This window comes from Falco peregrinus, chromosome 2 (assembly GCF_023634155.1).
Source record: "Falco peregrinus isolate bFalPer1 chromosome 2, bFalPer1.pri, whole genome shotgun sequence".
NCBI classification, from domain to species: domain Eukaryota; kingdom Metazoa; phylum Chordata; class Aves; order Falconiformes; family Falconidae; genus Falco; species Falco peregrinus.
In genome coordinates, this window is record NC_073722.1 from 92519672 (window position 1) to 92534274 (window position 14603).

General features: G+C 58.1%; 2 protein-coding genes across 5 annotated transcripts; one reads left to right on the forward strand and one right to left on the reverse strand.

Moving 5' to 3' along the window:
* The first annotated feature begins 5884 nt into the window (after nt 1-5884).
* On the forward strand, nt 5885-8718 carry RFC5 (replication factor C subunit 5). 2 transcript variants are annotated; one of them, XM_055796809.1, is made up of 11 exons: nt 5885-5964; nt 6093-6157; nt 6241-6377; nt 6481-6560; nt 6904-6977; nt 7099-7258; nt 7424-7505; nt 7625-7754; nt 7960-8037; nt 8124-8178; nt 8412-8718. In XM_055796809.1, the coding sequence occupies exons 1-11, from the start codon at nt 5933-5935 to the stop codon at nt 8506-8508; spliced, it is 990 nt and encodes a 329-aa protein (XP_055652784.1). In that variant the 5' UTR covers nt 5885-5932; the 3' UTR covers nt 8509-8718. The 2 variants fall into 2 exon arrangements, with proteins under 2 accessions (XP_055652784.1, XP_055652785.1); XM_055796810.1 differs by having other exon boundaries at nt 5910-5964; nt 6246-6377.
* A 753-nt stretch (nt 8719-9471) lies between these two features.
* WSB2 (WD repeat and SOCS box containing 2) lies at nt 9472-13682 on the reverse strand. Of its 3 annotated transcripts, none has more exons than XM_055796807.1 (9): nt 13247-13665; nt 12928-13099; nt 12580-12812; nt 12241-12372; nt 11796-11896; nt 11370-11542; nt 11014-11127; nt 10405-10512; nt 9472-10189 (listed from the first exon to the last, which is right to left on the reverse strand). In XM_055796807.1, the coding sequence occupies exons 1-9, from the start codon at nt 13260-13262 to the stop codon at nt 10027-10029; spliced, it is 1212 nt and encodes a 403-aa protein (XP_055652782.1). In that variant the 5' UTR covers nt 13263-13665; the 3' UTR covers nt 9472-10026. The 3 variants fall into 3 exon arrangements, with proteins under 3 accessions (XP_055652782.1, XP_055652781.1, XP_055652783.1); XM_055796806.1 differs by having other exon boundaries at nt 12580-12815; nt 13247-13653; XM_055796808.1 differs by lacking the exon at nt 9472-10189 and adding an exon at nt 10593-10703 and having other exon boundaries at nt 12580-12815; nt 13247-13682.
* Nucleotides 13683-14603: the final 921 nt, after the last annotated feature.

Below are 14603 nucleotides of genomic sequence, written 5' to 3' on the forward strand. Positions count from 1 at the left end.
ACACCCCCTTGCCCAGAGGCCATGGTGATGGTCCCACGCTCACACCCAGGTTGCTAGGTAGAAGCCAAAAATGCTCCCCCAGCCCCACTCACATCCCTGGATCTCCATTTCCCAGCAGCCAGAGCCCCTACAGAAGCACTAACCTTGCACACAGGGGATGAACCCCACTCCTCTGTAGCACACTCAGGTATTTTGGGGTTCAGCCCAGCCCCAGGGAGTGGCAGAGGAAAGGGGGTGCAGGCAGCATGCACTGACCCCCCAGTGCTGAAGCCCTTCCCTTGGAGAGGAGCCTTCCCCTCTGTGCTTGAGAAGCTTTACAGGAGCTTGGTATATGTATATAAAACATTTTATATGCATATTATATGTGTGTGGTTTTTTATATATTACTTTTATATATTATTTTTTATATATTATTTTTATAATAATATGTATAAAAGATACTCACAGCCAGTCAAGAATGGTCAAGCCTGTCCAACAAGCTCAGCAGTTATTCAGGAGAGACAGAGCCACAAGGATGCTGCAAGGAACGCCACCTGCCCCACTCCCCCAGCGCAGAGCTTCCTCTCACCACGACCCCCTTGGCCTTGGATATTTGACTTTATTCCCAGTTGACATACCCATCCCAGCCCGTATCAACTCCATGAAGAACACAAGCCAAATCCCCAACAGCTTTAACCATCAAATTAAACCAGCCATGCTTGCAGTGGCCATCTCCCTCCAAGTTGGGATATGGCTAAAAAAGTTTGGAATTTGCTGATTTTTACCCTTTTATAATCAGAAATTTTGATTTCCAGGCATGTGCCCATGTTGGGGTGACCACACATCCCTTTTCCTCCCTTTCACTAACAACCCATTTGCTTACCTGCAAAAACTCTCCCTGAGGGTCCAAAGAAGCAGGTTAAAGGGATTTTATAGCAATTACTGGAATTTTAGCTTGTCAGTCAGTTTTGTGCCGTCCTGCTGGAAAGTGACCACAGCTGCAGCCACCCTGGCTCTGCCCAGTGTCCCCAGCCCTGCCTGTAAGGGAGGCTCAGAGGGACCCCCTTCAGGTGCTCAGGGTGGGAAACGCCAGCAGCGCCCTGGGTGAGAGCGAGGCAGTGGCCGAGGGCAGGATCCGGCCAGCAGCCGCTGCCCCTGCCCAGGGGAGCCTCAAAGGGGCTGTGGAGGGGTGATAAAGGGGAGGAAAACACAGCAAAAGGGTTCAAAAAGCCAATTCTGCAATAATAATAACAATAATAATAACAATGATACAATGCTGATGATATGAGATATGATAGGATATGATATGATGATATAAATAATAAGGGGATGCCAGACTATACTTGAACTGAAAAGAAGAATGGAAGGGAATAGGATGAAGATAGGATAGGATAGGATAGGATAGGATAGGATAGGATAGGATAGGATAGGATAGGATAGGATAGGATAGGATAGGATAGGATAGGATAGGATAGGACAGAATAGAATAGAATAGGATAGGAAAGGATAGGATAGGAAAGGATAGGATAGGAAAGGATAGGATAGAATAGAATGGAATGGAACAGAATGGAATTAGAACAGAACAGAACAGAATAGAATAGAATAGAATAGAATAGAATAGAATAGAATAGAATAGAATAGAATAGAATAGAATAGAATAGAATAGAATAGAATAGAATAGAATAGAATAGAATAGAATAGAATAGAATAGAATAGAATAGAATAGAATAGAATAGAATAGAATAGAATAGAATAGAATAGAATAGAAAAGAAATAAAAAGTGGATGCCAGGCTACCATACCCAAACTGAACAGAGTAAAAATTATAATATAATATAATTTTAAGAGGGATGCCAGACTGAACTGCATAGAGCTGTTACCTTCTGCTCAGTGAGTTTGCATCAGGCTGGGACTCCCTCAGGCACTTTCCAAACCACAGCAGGAGCCAGCAGTGAAAACCCACCTGGGTGACAGAGCGGGCAGCTGGGAGGAAAAAAACTGGTGCAATTTCATAATGCAGAGGATCCCATTCTAGCTGGGCTGCATTCTCAATTTTGTTCTTAATTTCACATGCAAATATATATTTTTTTTTTCTATGTTTCAGCTGGGTGTTTTAGCTGAGGTGGATGGGAGGAAGCAGCACTGCAGCAGCTGGGTTGCACTGGTGGGCACTGGCGCAGCCCCTAGGGGCTGCAGAGGTCCCGGGGCAGAATCATCCTCCTGCTCTGCTGGCTTTTCCTCTGGGAAGAAAAAGGCAGAGCCCTCTGGAAAGGCCAGCATTCACTTTGCTGCAGCAGGCGCTTGAGGAAGGCAGCCATCACCAGATATTTAACTATTGCCCGTGTTGGAAATGCAATGCAATTTCTGTTATTAACTGGAGCACAGGAGAGAAAAAAAAAACCACCATGCTGGAAATTTTCTCTCCTGATGGCTTCTGTGGTTAATCAAGTCCTTCAATAACCAAACTGGAGATAAGAGGGCAAGGCACTCTCTGTACTCAGCACATTTGCAACAGATTATTTTTTTTTCCCTAAAACATCCAAGCTACCAGCCCAGCCATTTCTGAGTTCACTGCTCCCAGAACCAGTTACAAGGGAGGGGAGGATAGGATGGTACCTGGAGAAGAGAAAAAACCCACTGAGATGCCCAGCTCAAAACGGGGATGCTGGGGAACAAGTGGATCCCCCTTGGCATCCTTTGCCCACGCTGCTGCTCCCCCTCTCCATTACTCCAACAGCTTCCAGTGCAAAAAAAAAATCCTGCAATCTCAGTATCTGCCCTTCAAAATAAATAAAGTAAAATAAAGCGAGCAAAAATAAAATAAAACAAAATGCAAGCGGGGAGACTCCACTGGAAAAAACCCACCCAACCCAAAACCACCACCAGCAGAAGACCTGCAGAGATTCTGGGCATACGCTGAACCTCACAGTCCCCAAAAATCCCTATGGCAGTCAGTGGCACAGCTCACGTGCTAGGAGCTGGGCTGGCTCACAGTGCGAAAGGAAGATGTACATCACGGATGGCGGGAAAAGGCCTGAGATCAGTAAGAAAACCTGTGTTTTTCTATTCCACAGCTTTGGGCAGCTTGAATTATTCATTTCCTTCATCACCAGTGCCTGGATTTCGTACAGGGGCTCATTGTGTACCTCATTACTCAGCAACATTAACAACTTCATTTCTTAAACACAAGTTGTTTCTGGCACAATCAGTTCATAGAAAATGTATATAGCAAGGACTTTATTCACCTGTCTTGGTTTTCTTACATGTCTGTGAGCTTGGAGCTACCAAGAGTCTCTTTAAATCAGGTTAATTTTCACGTGGTTCCTAGCGAGGATGCTCTGCCGGGCACAGCGTCCAGCTGGGGAGGGAGAGGGCAACCCCTCGGCACTGCCACCAAGCAAACCCAACCAAACCCACCCTTGTGAAACCAACCCTTCGCTGGCTTGCAAGTCTCCACAGCATCATACAAAGCTTTTCCCACCAAATCCCCAACAAAGCCACTCCACGAGGCTTTTATGTGCTGTTAGCCATTGGCCATGAGTGCTAAGTCATTGCCCTGGCTTGTTGCTGACTCCTTACTTTCAGGGGTGTCTCCGTTCCTCTTAATGGATGCCGCTCCACAAGCAAGGGCCTTTCTGATATTTGCATTTTTCTTTCTTTATTATTAATATGCCAAACAGCATCTCCACCTCTGTGCTAGATGGGTCCATCTCTTGGACCTTCCTTCTCAAGGAGCTCCTGTTTTCCTTCCTTCTGAAAGAGCATCTCTGCCACCATCTCCACCACCATCTACCTGGAATTCCCTCATCGTCTTCCAAAGGGATGTGCCTGATGCCTCAGGGTTGTTAATGAACCTATCAACAGTGCTGTAAATTTCTAGCACTGTTTATCAAGCTGGATGTGACCTGCCAGTCCTCTGCCCAAGAGGTGTAATGAGTAAATAAGCCAAGACAGGCAGCTCAGATGCTGGTTAATAATTCAGCTGGCCCTGATGATGCAGAATCACTGCAGGGGGATGCACCCATCAATTTTAACAATATTAAACAATGGCTAAATAAAATAATAAAAAAAAATGTCAATCTGGTCAAGAAAGAGCTGAAATTGTCCGTGAGAAATACCACCATAGATATGAGTGTGCACACTGGCCGCAAGCCTGGTTTTGCCTGGTCTGGAGCTCAACATTTGTTAATGATGGGGCATGGTGGGGAGAAAATGCCTGGAAAAATCCATTTTGAAGGATGGATTTTGAAGGAGAGGATCCTGCCGCAGGTGGAGGCAGATGTGAGGAGAGAACAGCAGCTCCGGACCCACCAGGTATGGGAGAAGCCCAAGCCCGTCAGGGCTCCAGGTGACACCTCCCAGCCAGTTCCCAGGTGCTCGGGAAGGACCACACAGCTCCTCACCCTGCTCTCGGAAGGGCCATCTGTCACGACCGCCACGCACGCAGGGGAATGGCTGAGGCTTGCTGAGCTCAGCTTCCAGCTCCTGCTTTGTCTTATGGTGCTGGGGGGAGGGGGGAAATAGGGGTAGTGGGGGAAGGAAAAACAAATAGGAAAGCAGCTGCCCTCTGGCAGCTTTTGGGGTTTCTATAGGATTTCACCTGGACCTCTTGCTGGTTTCCCTTTCCTTACCAGAAATAGGGTTTCTCCGTGATTTTTTTTCACCCCCCCGATATACTCCCCATCACCTCTACTTCCCAACGGATCACCTCCCATCACCTCTCCGTCTGTGCTTTCCAAGGCAGAGCCCCTCACTGCTGGCCGCTTTCCTTTCCCACCCATGGCATGTAAACCAGAGCGGCATGTGAGCATCTGTGCCAGCCAGCCTAGGTTATTCATCCCTCTAAGCCCCTTCTCTAAGGAGGCTCCAGCCATTTCCCAAAGCTCAGCCTGAAGCAGCCATGGACCCCTCTTCCTTTGGAGGTGATGCTGGTGAGAAGAGGCTACATCCAGCACATCCAGGAATAGCCCGGAGCCACTCAGCCCCCAGCAGAGACCCCCCCATGACTCAGACAAGTGCTTTGGCAGCATGAGGGACAGAAGACAGAGCTGATTTTTCAAGTTAGTCAACCAGAAAAAGAGACCTGCAATTCTTGGGGGTGCTCTCCTGCCCCAGGATGCAGCAGGGACAGGGAGAAGGTGTTCTCACAGGCACCTCTCGAGTTTGCTGCTCCCGTGGCACTGGGAGGACAAGCAGGTCTTGTCCGCACTCCGCCGGCTTCCAGACAGCCCTTGGAGCTGCTGCCCTTGGCCCCAGCCTGCAGCTACCAGCGGTGCCCTGGCCCAGAGGGCTTTCTCAGAGCAGGGTCACCACGCTTTTCCCAAAAGCATGCCCATCACTTCGCTTTAGCAATTCCCGGTGCCGTGCCCTCTCCAAGAGCCCAGGCACCACTTTGCTCTGGTGAACGCCAGCACCACACTCTCCCCAAAACCATGCCCACAACCTTGCTCCAGTAATTCCCCAGGGCCGTGCCTTCCCTGAGAGCCCAGGCACCACTTGGCTTTGGGGAGTGCCAGCACCATGCTCCTCCCAAAAGCATGCTCCGGCAATTCCCGGTGCCGTGCTCCCCCCAAAAGCATGCTCCGACAATTCCCGGTGCCGTGGCTCCCCCCAAAAGCATGCTCCGGCAATTCCAGCGGCCCCGGCACCCCCATCCCCGGTGTTCCTCTCTGGTACCCCCCCGTCCCGGTGCTCCTGGCCCTGGTACCCCCGGCCCCACTACCCCCATCCCCGGTGCCCCCCGGCCCCGGTGCTCCCGGCCCCGGTACCCCCAGCCCCACACCAGCCGCTAAGCCGGGACGGGGCGGAGCTCCCGAACAGACGCCCCGCCCATCCCGCCCGCCCCGCCCAACTACGCCCTGCCCATCCCACTCGCTTCCCCCAATCCCGTTCCGCTCCGCCTGCCCCGCCCCGCCCATCCCGCCCGCCACTGCGCTCTCGCGAGACACCGGAGCATGGCGCGGGCGGGCGGCGGGAATCTGCCGTGGTGCGGCCGGGACCGGAGCGGGACGGGGGGGGCGGGAGCGGCGGGGAAGGGCTGGGGGATCGGCGGGTACCCCCCCGGGCTGACCGCCCCCTGACCGCCCCCCGCCCGCTGCGCTCTCTCCGGTGCAGGGTGGAGAAGTACCGGCCGCAGGCGCTGTCGGAGCTGGTGTCCCACCAAGATATCCTCAACACCGGTAGGTAACGACCCCCGGTAACCGCCCCCCGCAACAGCACCGGGGGGTGCCAGGCAGCCCCCAGCCCCGTTATTCTTCTCCAGTGCAGCGGTTCATCAGCGAGGATCGGCTGCCGCATCTTCTCCTCTATGGGCCGCCCGGTACCGGAAAGACCTCGACCATCCTCGCCTGCGCCAAGCAGCTCTACCGGGAGCGGGAGTTCGGCTCCATGGTGCTGGAGGTAACCGGGGAGGGGCGGTGGGGGGGGTGGGTGATGGGGGGGTCACCCGCACCCCCGGGTGCATCCTCAGGCAGGGGTGCGGATCCACGCCATCTCTCTCCAGCTCAACGCCTCCGACGACCGGGGTATCGACATCGTCCGAGGGCCCATCCTGAGCTTCGCCAGCACCAGGACCATCTTCAAGTAAGTGGTGGGTCTGCGCTTCCCAAAGCCCCCGGCCCCTTTGTCACCCCCCTGCCAGCACCGCCTACCCTGGCGCGTGGCTTGGGATGTGGGTTTGGGGGGGCTCCTGGGGTGGGCAGTGTATGGAGAGGATGAGAAGGACCCAGGGGTGCACAGCGAGCAGGGAGGATGGGGAGGGCTAGGGATGAGTGATAAGGATGCCAGAGCAGAGGGGAAAGGAGGGCTTCCTGGGGGCGTTCATGGGGGTCAGGCTGGGAATAAGCACCCCCTGCTCACCCTCCTCCAGCACCAAGCCAGCAGCTGAGACCAAAGCCCCCCCCCCCCGCTTTTTTCTCTTTTTAAGGAAAGGCTTCAAGCTCGTCATCCTGGATGAAGCTGATGCCATGACCCAGGATGCTCAGAACGCCCTGCGGCGAGGTGAGGGCTGCTGGGGACCCCACACTGCTGGCACCCCTTCAGCCTTGCCCAGCGCGGCGCAGGGTGCGAGCCTGTACAAGGCGGCAGAGGAGGACCAGCCTCTCCTCTGTCCTTTTCGCAGTGATTGAGAAGTTCACAGAAAACACCCGCTTTTGCCTCATTTGCAACTACCTCTCCAAGATCATCCCTGCCCTGCAGTCCCGCTGCACGCGCTTTCGCTTTGGCCCCCTCACCCCAGAGCTGATGGTGCCCCGGCTGCAACACGTCGTACAGGAGGAGGGGTGAGCTGGGGATGGCACAGGGTGCAGGGGGCCCTGCAGCATCCTCCACACCCCCTTTTTCCCCATTCCTCTATACAGGGAGGAGCTGCAGGCTTGGTTTTCTGCAGTTGTATTTCCCTCCAGCAATGCTGGCTCCCTCTGCAGCCCCAAGGTCTTGTTTTCCAGGGTGGATGTGACTGAGGATGGGATGAAGGCTCTGGTGACCCTCTCAAGCGGTGACATGCGCAGAGCCCTCAATATCTTGCAGGTACAGACAATAGGCACAGCTGCTCCTCGTGTAAGCCGGCAGTACTGGGCTCCATGCAGGCAGCTGCCCTGGAGGAAGGGCTGAGCTCTTCATCCTTCCTGCACCCTCCTCTTCCTCAGAGCACCACCATGGCCTTTGGGAAGGTGACGGAGGAGAACGTCTACACCTGCACAGGACACCCCCTCAAGTCTGATATTGCCAACATCCTTGACTGGATGCTAAACCAGGACTTTTCCACCGCCTATCGCAGTATCCTTTTCCCTCTGCTGGCCCTGGGGTTTAATCCCCGCTGCTGTAAATCCTCTTCACCAGGGCTCCTTGTCCTGTGCCCTCCAGCTCCAGCTGGGGTGGGTGCTGCTCACTGGGGAGGGTCCTCAGGGTTGTTGTGGGGACGAGGAGTGGGATCTCACAGGGAAAGACTTGGCAGAAGGCCCTTCACTCATTCTCATCTCAGAAATCATGGAGCTGAAGACGCTGAAGGGCTTGGCCCTGCAGGACATCCTCACTGAGATCCACCTGTTTGTGCACAGAGGTGGGGGCTTGAGGGGCCGTCTCCTGTGACCCCAGGAGGGCCAACCACAGCCCACACTGACATATGCCATCTCCTTCTCTCCGCAGTTGATTTCCCACCCTCGATCCGCATCCAGCTGCTGATCAAAATGGCAGACATCGAGTAAGTGTCCACTCACCCCTGCTCCTTGCCCTAAAGCACCCCAGCTGGGGGGCTGCCAGCGTGCCAACCCCATGGGAGCCACCACTGCTGTGCTGTGCCAGGTCCTGGCAGCTGGTGGGCACCACTGACAGACACCCACAGCCCCTGAGCATCTGTCCTGGCCAGGGCTCTTGCTTTGTTGGGATGCAGACACTGGTGTAAATACTCAAACCTGCCCTTGCCCCCTGCTCCAGGTACCGGCTGGCTGCTGGGACCAATGAAAAGATTCAGCTGAGCTCCCTCGTCGCAGCTTTCCAAGTCACCAGGGACCTGATCGTCGCCGAAGCCTGAGTCCACGAAGATCCCAGGAAGTAGGGTGGATCCCTGCTTGCATTACCAGATCTTGCAGAAGCTGGAAGGGATCGTCATCCCCGTGCATGGAGCTGCTCCCTGCAGCTTTCCATTTCCTTTCTGCAAGCCCTGAGCCTGCAGCTGGGGCACGAGGGTCAGGCAGCGTTATTTCTAAGCTTCATCGGGAAATACAGATGCCTCTAAAGCCCAGCAGGTTGCACTTGTCTTTTCTTTTCCCTCCTGTCCAGCAAGGACTGAAGGGAGGTGGTCGCAGCACCCACACAGGCTGAAGTCTGCTGCTGTCACCTGCCTGCAAAACCCTACTCCCTCGCACGGCAGAGCTGCCCCAGCTTGTGCCACCCCGTTGCTTGCGCAGCTGAGCAGGGACAAACACAGTTTCTTGCATTGACACCCCCACATGACAAGGGGGAACACAGCTGTGGGTCACACCTGTACAGGCTAGGGAAACACCACCTTTCTGCATTCTGCTGCTTGCAAGGGAAAACATCTCAGGGAACAGTTTAGAGGAGACATTCCCCTACTTCTCCATCTGCTGGGGTCACAGCCTCGGGCTCACACACAGACCGAGCCCTCTAGCATGCAGGGGACTCAAAACACGTGCTGTCATTCCAGGCACCCGCTAAACTGGAGGGAGACAAGCGCATGAGACCTTCATGCACAGCATCTCTGGACATTAGGCTGCTCAAGTGCCAAGCTCCAGAGGGGAGAAAAAGCAACAGAGGAATGGAAGCTGGGGGCTGGCGGAAGCCCCAGGTCCCACCTTCACGGTGGACTGATCCTCCCCAGCACCCACTGCTGAACACTTAATGGTCTGCTGCACTTCAGAGCTGGGTAAGCACTCACTGCCACCCCAACAGCTGCAGGAGGCTGGAGCCCCTAGTGCGCTGGAGCCTGCCCTGCCCAGTATCCCCAGGTCACCTCTACAAGCCAAGAGGAAAGGCATGAGGAATAATTTTTTTATTCTGTCATCGCTGTTGTCTAGTCTGCAGAGACCTGCTCGGGTTTATCCAGCTCACGCCCAAACCAGGAGAGCAGCAGAGCCTGCACTCCTCCGGGAACTCAGCCACAGTACAAGCCGGTCCCAGCGAGGGTCAGTTTTGTCACGGATGGTTGTAGCCCGGTATTCATACGAACAACAAAAGCTCTGCTCAGACTGCAGCTGCTAACCTTCAACCCACAACATTGCACTTGGAAGCAAAAGCACCTGACCCAAAACTTGCAGATAGCAGGGGAACAGGGGGACCTGTGTCCCCTGTGGGGCCGCCACAGCTGTGCCCCTTGCCCTCTGCATGCATTTTTGCTGGGTTCTAGTATTACTATACTCAAAAATCCCTCCACATTCACAGACAGAGCCCCAAAACAAGGGGAGTAGCAATCTTTCTGCCCCACGGCTCACAAATCAGCGAGACGTCGTTGCAGCAGTGCCTCCTCTAATCCAGCCAAGCCCTGCCACCGGGCAGAGGGCTCTCACCTCCATCCTCCACTTTCCACGCTGCCTTAAAAGGTCCGGTAAGTGAGGAATTCCTTCAGCTTCCTGGGAATGGGGAGCGCGAGGACCTGGTATGTTGTCAGGAAGGTGCGCAGAGCTTTGCGACACAAGTGCTTTAGTGACGAGAGCACCCTTGGAGCAGTCCAGAATTGGACGTGGCCATCTCTGGTCCTGCAATGGGACCCAAACAAGCCGTAAGCACAGGGCAGAGCGACACGCTAAAATTCTAACCCCCAAATATCCCAAGCTTGCAGCAACCACGCTCTCCCCAGCCCAGGAAACCAGCCTGTACCCCCAAGGAAGCCCAGAATTTGCTGAGCAGACCCAGAGCTGCAGAGGGAGGGAGCAGCCACGTGTCTCTCCACTCTCTTCTCCTCAATACGCACCCTGTGGCGATAAAACCACCGTGTGGAAAGTACATGCAGCACAGGCCGTTGGTCATGGGAGCAAATGCAACCGGAGACCGAAGCTCCAATGCCCAGATCCTCAGGAGCCTAAGGAGAAAGGGAGGGGACACGATGCCAGGCCCACATCCACGCAGTGCCTGCAGCTAAAATAAAGCCTCTGGGTTCACCTGAATGCATGCAAACTCTGGAGTAGGATTTTCTTCCCATGGGCTTAGAGCATCCCAGGAGTGTCACAACACGGCAGCAAAGCAGGAGGCACTGTCCCCTGTAGAGCTGAGCTGGATGCAGACAGAGCTAGTGACTGTGCTGAGGGGCACAGCGAGGGCAGCACAGCACACAGGAGGACACGGGCCCCGGCTCATCGCTCAGAGGGGTGACAGGACCCTGACCTTGCTACCCCTTGCCACAGCCAAGCTGCGGTATCCCAGGCAGCTGGCCCTTTCCCCTTAAGCCAAGCGCTGCGGGGGGGGGGGGCTGGCACGCGAGGTCTGTTCCCCACTGGCATGTCCCGAGCTCCTGGTTTGTTTTGGTGGTGTCCTTCTGGGACCTTCGTCTTCCCACTGGGGGTCCCCAAGGGGGTTCACTCACCTGTCGTCTGCCACCGTGGCCAGGTAGAGGCCCTCAGGGGAGAAGCAGACTGAGCGCAGGGAGCTGGTATGGACTTCACTGCTGTAGTCCAGTGCCGAGTGCAGAGGGGCATGGCTGTGAGTAGGGAGAACAAGCCCAGCATCAGCCCCAGGTTGCCATAAGCCCCATCCCCAGTGCTCTGGACTGGCAGAGGGGCCAAACCTGGAAAGCCAGAGCCCCCTTTCAGCCACTGGAGACAGGGGAGAGGTGGTGGCCGTGCCCAGCTAGGAGGGAAGGCCATGTTCAGCCCTAACAAACCCCCACAGCATTGTTCTGCCACCTTTCCACAATTCCCCACTGGCCCCCCAGCTCCATACCGCAGTGTCCTAAGCTGCTCCCCAGTGTAGGGGTCCCACATGATGACGCAGGCATCATAGGAGGCGGTGACGAGGAGTGCCGAGTCCGGCGAGAAGTCGCATGACACCACACTGCTCTGGTGCCCCTCCAGCCTCCGGATGAGGGTGTAGGATCGCATGCTCCACAACAGTGCCTGCGGGACATGGGCAGGGGCTGAGGCTGGGAGCATCCCCAGGGTGGGTACAGAGAAGCACCATCTTGGGGTTTAAGCCACAAGGGCTCTGGTCCCAGCTCCTCCATGCAGAGCCTGGATGGCTGAGGAACGAGGGTGGCTCTGGCCTGGCCCCTTCTCACAGGGGGGGCTTCTTGCACTGAGGGACACAGAGAACCGAGAGGAGCGCTGGAGTCAGTGGGATACAGGATGGCTCCCATCCTGCAGGACTCACCGACTTCTCTCCGGCAGCAGAGCAGAGCATGCTGCAGTCTGGGGAGATGGAACAGCAGTAGACCCACTGCACATGGCCTGACAGCACCTGGACCTGCCGCCCTGGGGACAACAGACACATGAGTCACAAGATGCAGCGCTAGGCGCTGTCTCTGCTCTCCCCTCCCTTTCCCAAGAGGGAATGCATGCGGGGCTGGGGGGTTCCTGGGGGCAGATCCCAAGCTCTGTCTACTTGCAACCCCCTCCTGAACCTCCCAGACCCCACTTGGAATAAGACAGCTCTACCCTGTGTTGCAGGACTCTCCCCTTCTGCCTTGAACACTGTTACTGAAGATCCTCTCCCACCATCTCCCCTACCGAGGTGGGTTTCTTCCCCCTTCCCCACAGCAGAGCCCAGCCTCAGCCAGGGGTGACCTAGCACCAGGAACATCCCTGCATGCTCCTACCATCTCTGCTCAGGTCCCAGACACGCAAGGTCTTGTCCCGTGAGGCCGACACAAGGATAAGGCTTCCATTGGGAGCGAAGCTCAGGTCTCTGACAACATCCTGGTGCCCCAAGAGGCTGAACAGGAGGTGTCCTGCGGAGAGGAGCTATGCTCAGCACCGTCCCTCCACAGGGAATGAAGCAGTGCCCCTCACATGCAGGCAGCCCCGCTTGGGACTGGGCAGGGGCTCCCGCTCACCCTGGGGAAGGACGGAGATGGGATCTCCTTCCAAGTGGAAGCAACGGGAGAGACACCACCCTGAAGCCATGCCTGCTCCTGCTGTCAGCGAGGGCCACTCACCTGTCTGCACCTCCCAGACCTTGATCTGCCCATCGTTGAGCCCGGTGGCCAGGATCTGGCAGGGAAGACCCACGGCGCAGGTGGGATCCGCCTCCTCTGCCTCTGCCGCCGGCCAGGCGCTGAAGGCCAGGCCCCACACGATCTGCCCGCACTCCAGCGTCTTCTCCTTGGCCACCCCTCGGCTCCTTGCCTCCGCTTTGCCGCCGCGGCTCTTACGCTCCGAGGTTTTGCAGCTGCTGGGGGAAAGAAGGGACACAGGTCTATCCCTGGGGCGGCCTGGTCCCCCGGGATCCCCCACCCCGGCTCCGTGTGCCCCCTGCCCACCCAGCCCCCCCCCGCCCAACTCACAGCTCGGCCTCCTCCAGGGGCCAGGGGATCAGCTTGACCACGCAGTGTCCCTGCGACCAGGCGAACCAGGCGCCGTCGGGGGAGAAGGCCACGCTCCAGGTCTCGCAGCTGGATTTCCAGTCGTAGCGCTGCGGCCGGCCCGGCTTCAGCTCCGCCAGCAGGACCGGCTCCTCTGGGCGGCGGGACGGCCACGTTACCCCCCGGCCAGGGCCTCGCCCCCCTCCTCCCGCCCTCCCCGTGCGCACCGGGACACCCGCACCGGGACACCCGCTGCCCCGGTCCCCGCGGTGCCCGGCCGCCGCTCGCCGCCCCGCCTCACCTCCGCTCGGCTTCATGGCGGCTCCGCCGCCCGGCCGGCCCGGCCCCGCCGCCTCCGCCCGGCCACGGCAAGGCCCCGCCGGGCCGGGCGCGGCCTCCGCGGGCCCAGGCCCGGGCCTAGGCCCAGGGTGGCGGCCGCGGCGGCGGCGCGGCGAGGGGAGCGCGGCTGCCGCCTCCGCCTCCTCCTCCTCTGGCGGCACCGCCCCGCCGGGCCCGCGGGGGCCGGGGTGCCGCTGGGGGAGGGCGCCCGCGCAGGGACCCCCCGCCGCCGCCGTGCTGGGCCGGGCTCCGGGGCTGGCCGTGCGCCCCGGCTCCGCGGGATGGGGCCGGGGGCGGGGAGCGGAGCGCGGGCCCCGGCCAGGGGAAGCGGCGCCGCCTCGCCTTCCCCGCCGGCCCCCGGGGACACCCCCCGGGGCGCTGCCGCTGCCCCCGCCCCGCTGGGACACGGGCCGAGCCCAGGCCGCCCCACGGGGCTGGGGGGCTGCGGGGGCGCCCGGAGCGGCCGGTGCCCGCAGCGCCTCCCTTTGCGGCACAGCACCGGCGCTCGGGGACCCCACAAGCACCCGGTGACACCCCCGGCAGTGCCCCCCCGGGGGGCCATCACCCACACAGTGATCCCCCCAGGACCCAGCACCCACACAGGGACCTCCTAAGACCCACCACCCACACAGGGCCCCTCCGGGGACCCCACGCCCACACAGTGACCCTCTCCAGCAGCAACACCCCAAAGACCCCACACCCACAAAGTGACCCCTCCAGGGACCCAGCACCCACATGGTGACACCCTTCCAGCACTGACCCCCTGGGGACCCAGCACCCGCATGGTGACAACCCCCAGCAGCAGCACCCCAATGACCCAGCACCACACAGTGACCCCCCCCCGGGGACCGAGCACCCACACAGTGACCCCCCAGGGACCCAGCACCCACACAGTGTCACCCCCCTGGCACTGACCATCTGGGGACCTAGCACCCAAATGGTAACAACCCCCAGCAGCAACACCCCAAGGACTCAGCACCCATACAGTGACCCCCCCAGGGACCCAGCACCCACACAGTGACACCCCCCCAGCACTGACCCCCCGGGGGCACAGCACCCACAGCACTGACCCCTGAGGACACAACCCACATGGTGACACCCACCTCAGCAGGGTCATGCCCCCAGAGACCCAGCACCCACAGTGACCCCCCCCGGCAGCAGCACCCCAAGGACCCTGCACCCACTCGGTGACGCCCACCCTGGCAATCCCTCCCGTGAGTCACTGCAGGAGACATCTGGCCAGCCCACCCCCGCACCCCCCCAATTCACCAACCCTCCAGCCCCCCCAGTGCCTCCTGCTATGCCTGGCAGTGGGAGGG

Coding starts and splice junctions, on each gene's coding strand:
- RFC5 (XM_055796809.1), top strand. CDS start 5,933: ATGGCGCGGGCGGGCGGCGGGAATCTGCCGTG. Junction 5,965..6,092: donor GGCGGCGGGAATCTGCCGTG/GTGCGGCCGGGA, acceptor TCTCCGGTGCAG/GGTGGAGAAGTACCGGCCGC. Junction 8,179..8,411: donor ATCAAAATGGCAGACATCGA/GTAAGTGTCCAC, acceptor CCCCTGCTCCAG/GTACCGGCTGGCTGCTGGGA.
- WSB2 (XM_055796806.1), bottom strand. Junction 10,513..11,013: donor GCCACGGTGGCAGACGACAG/GTGAGTGAACCC, acceptor CTTTCTCCTTAG/GCTCCTGAGGATCTGGGCAT. Junction 10,190..10,404: donor GGTGGTTTTATCGCCACAGG/GTGCGTATTGAG, acceptor GTCCCATTGCAG/GACCAGAGATGGCCACGTCC.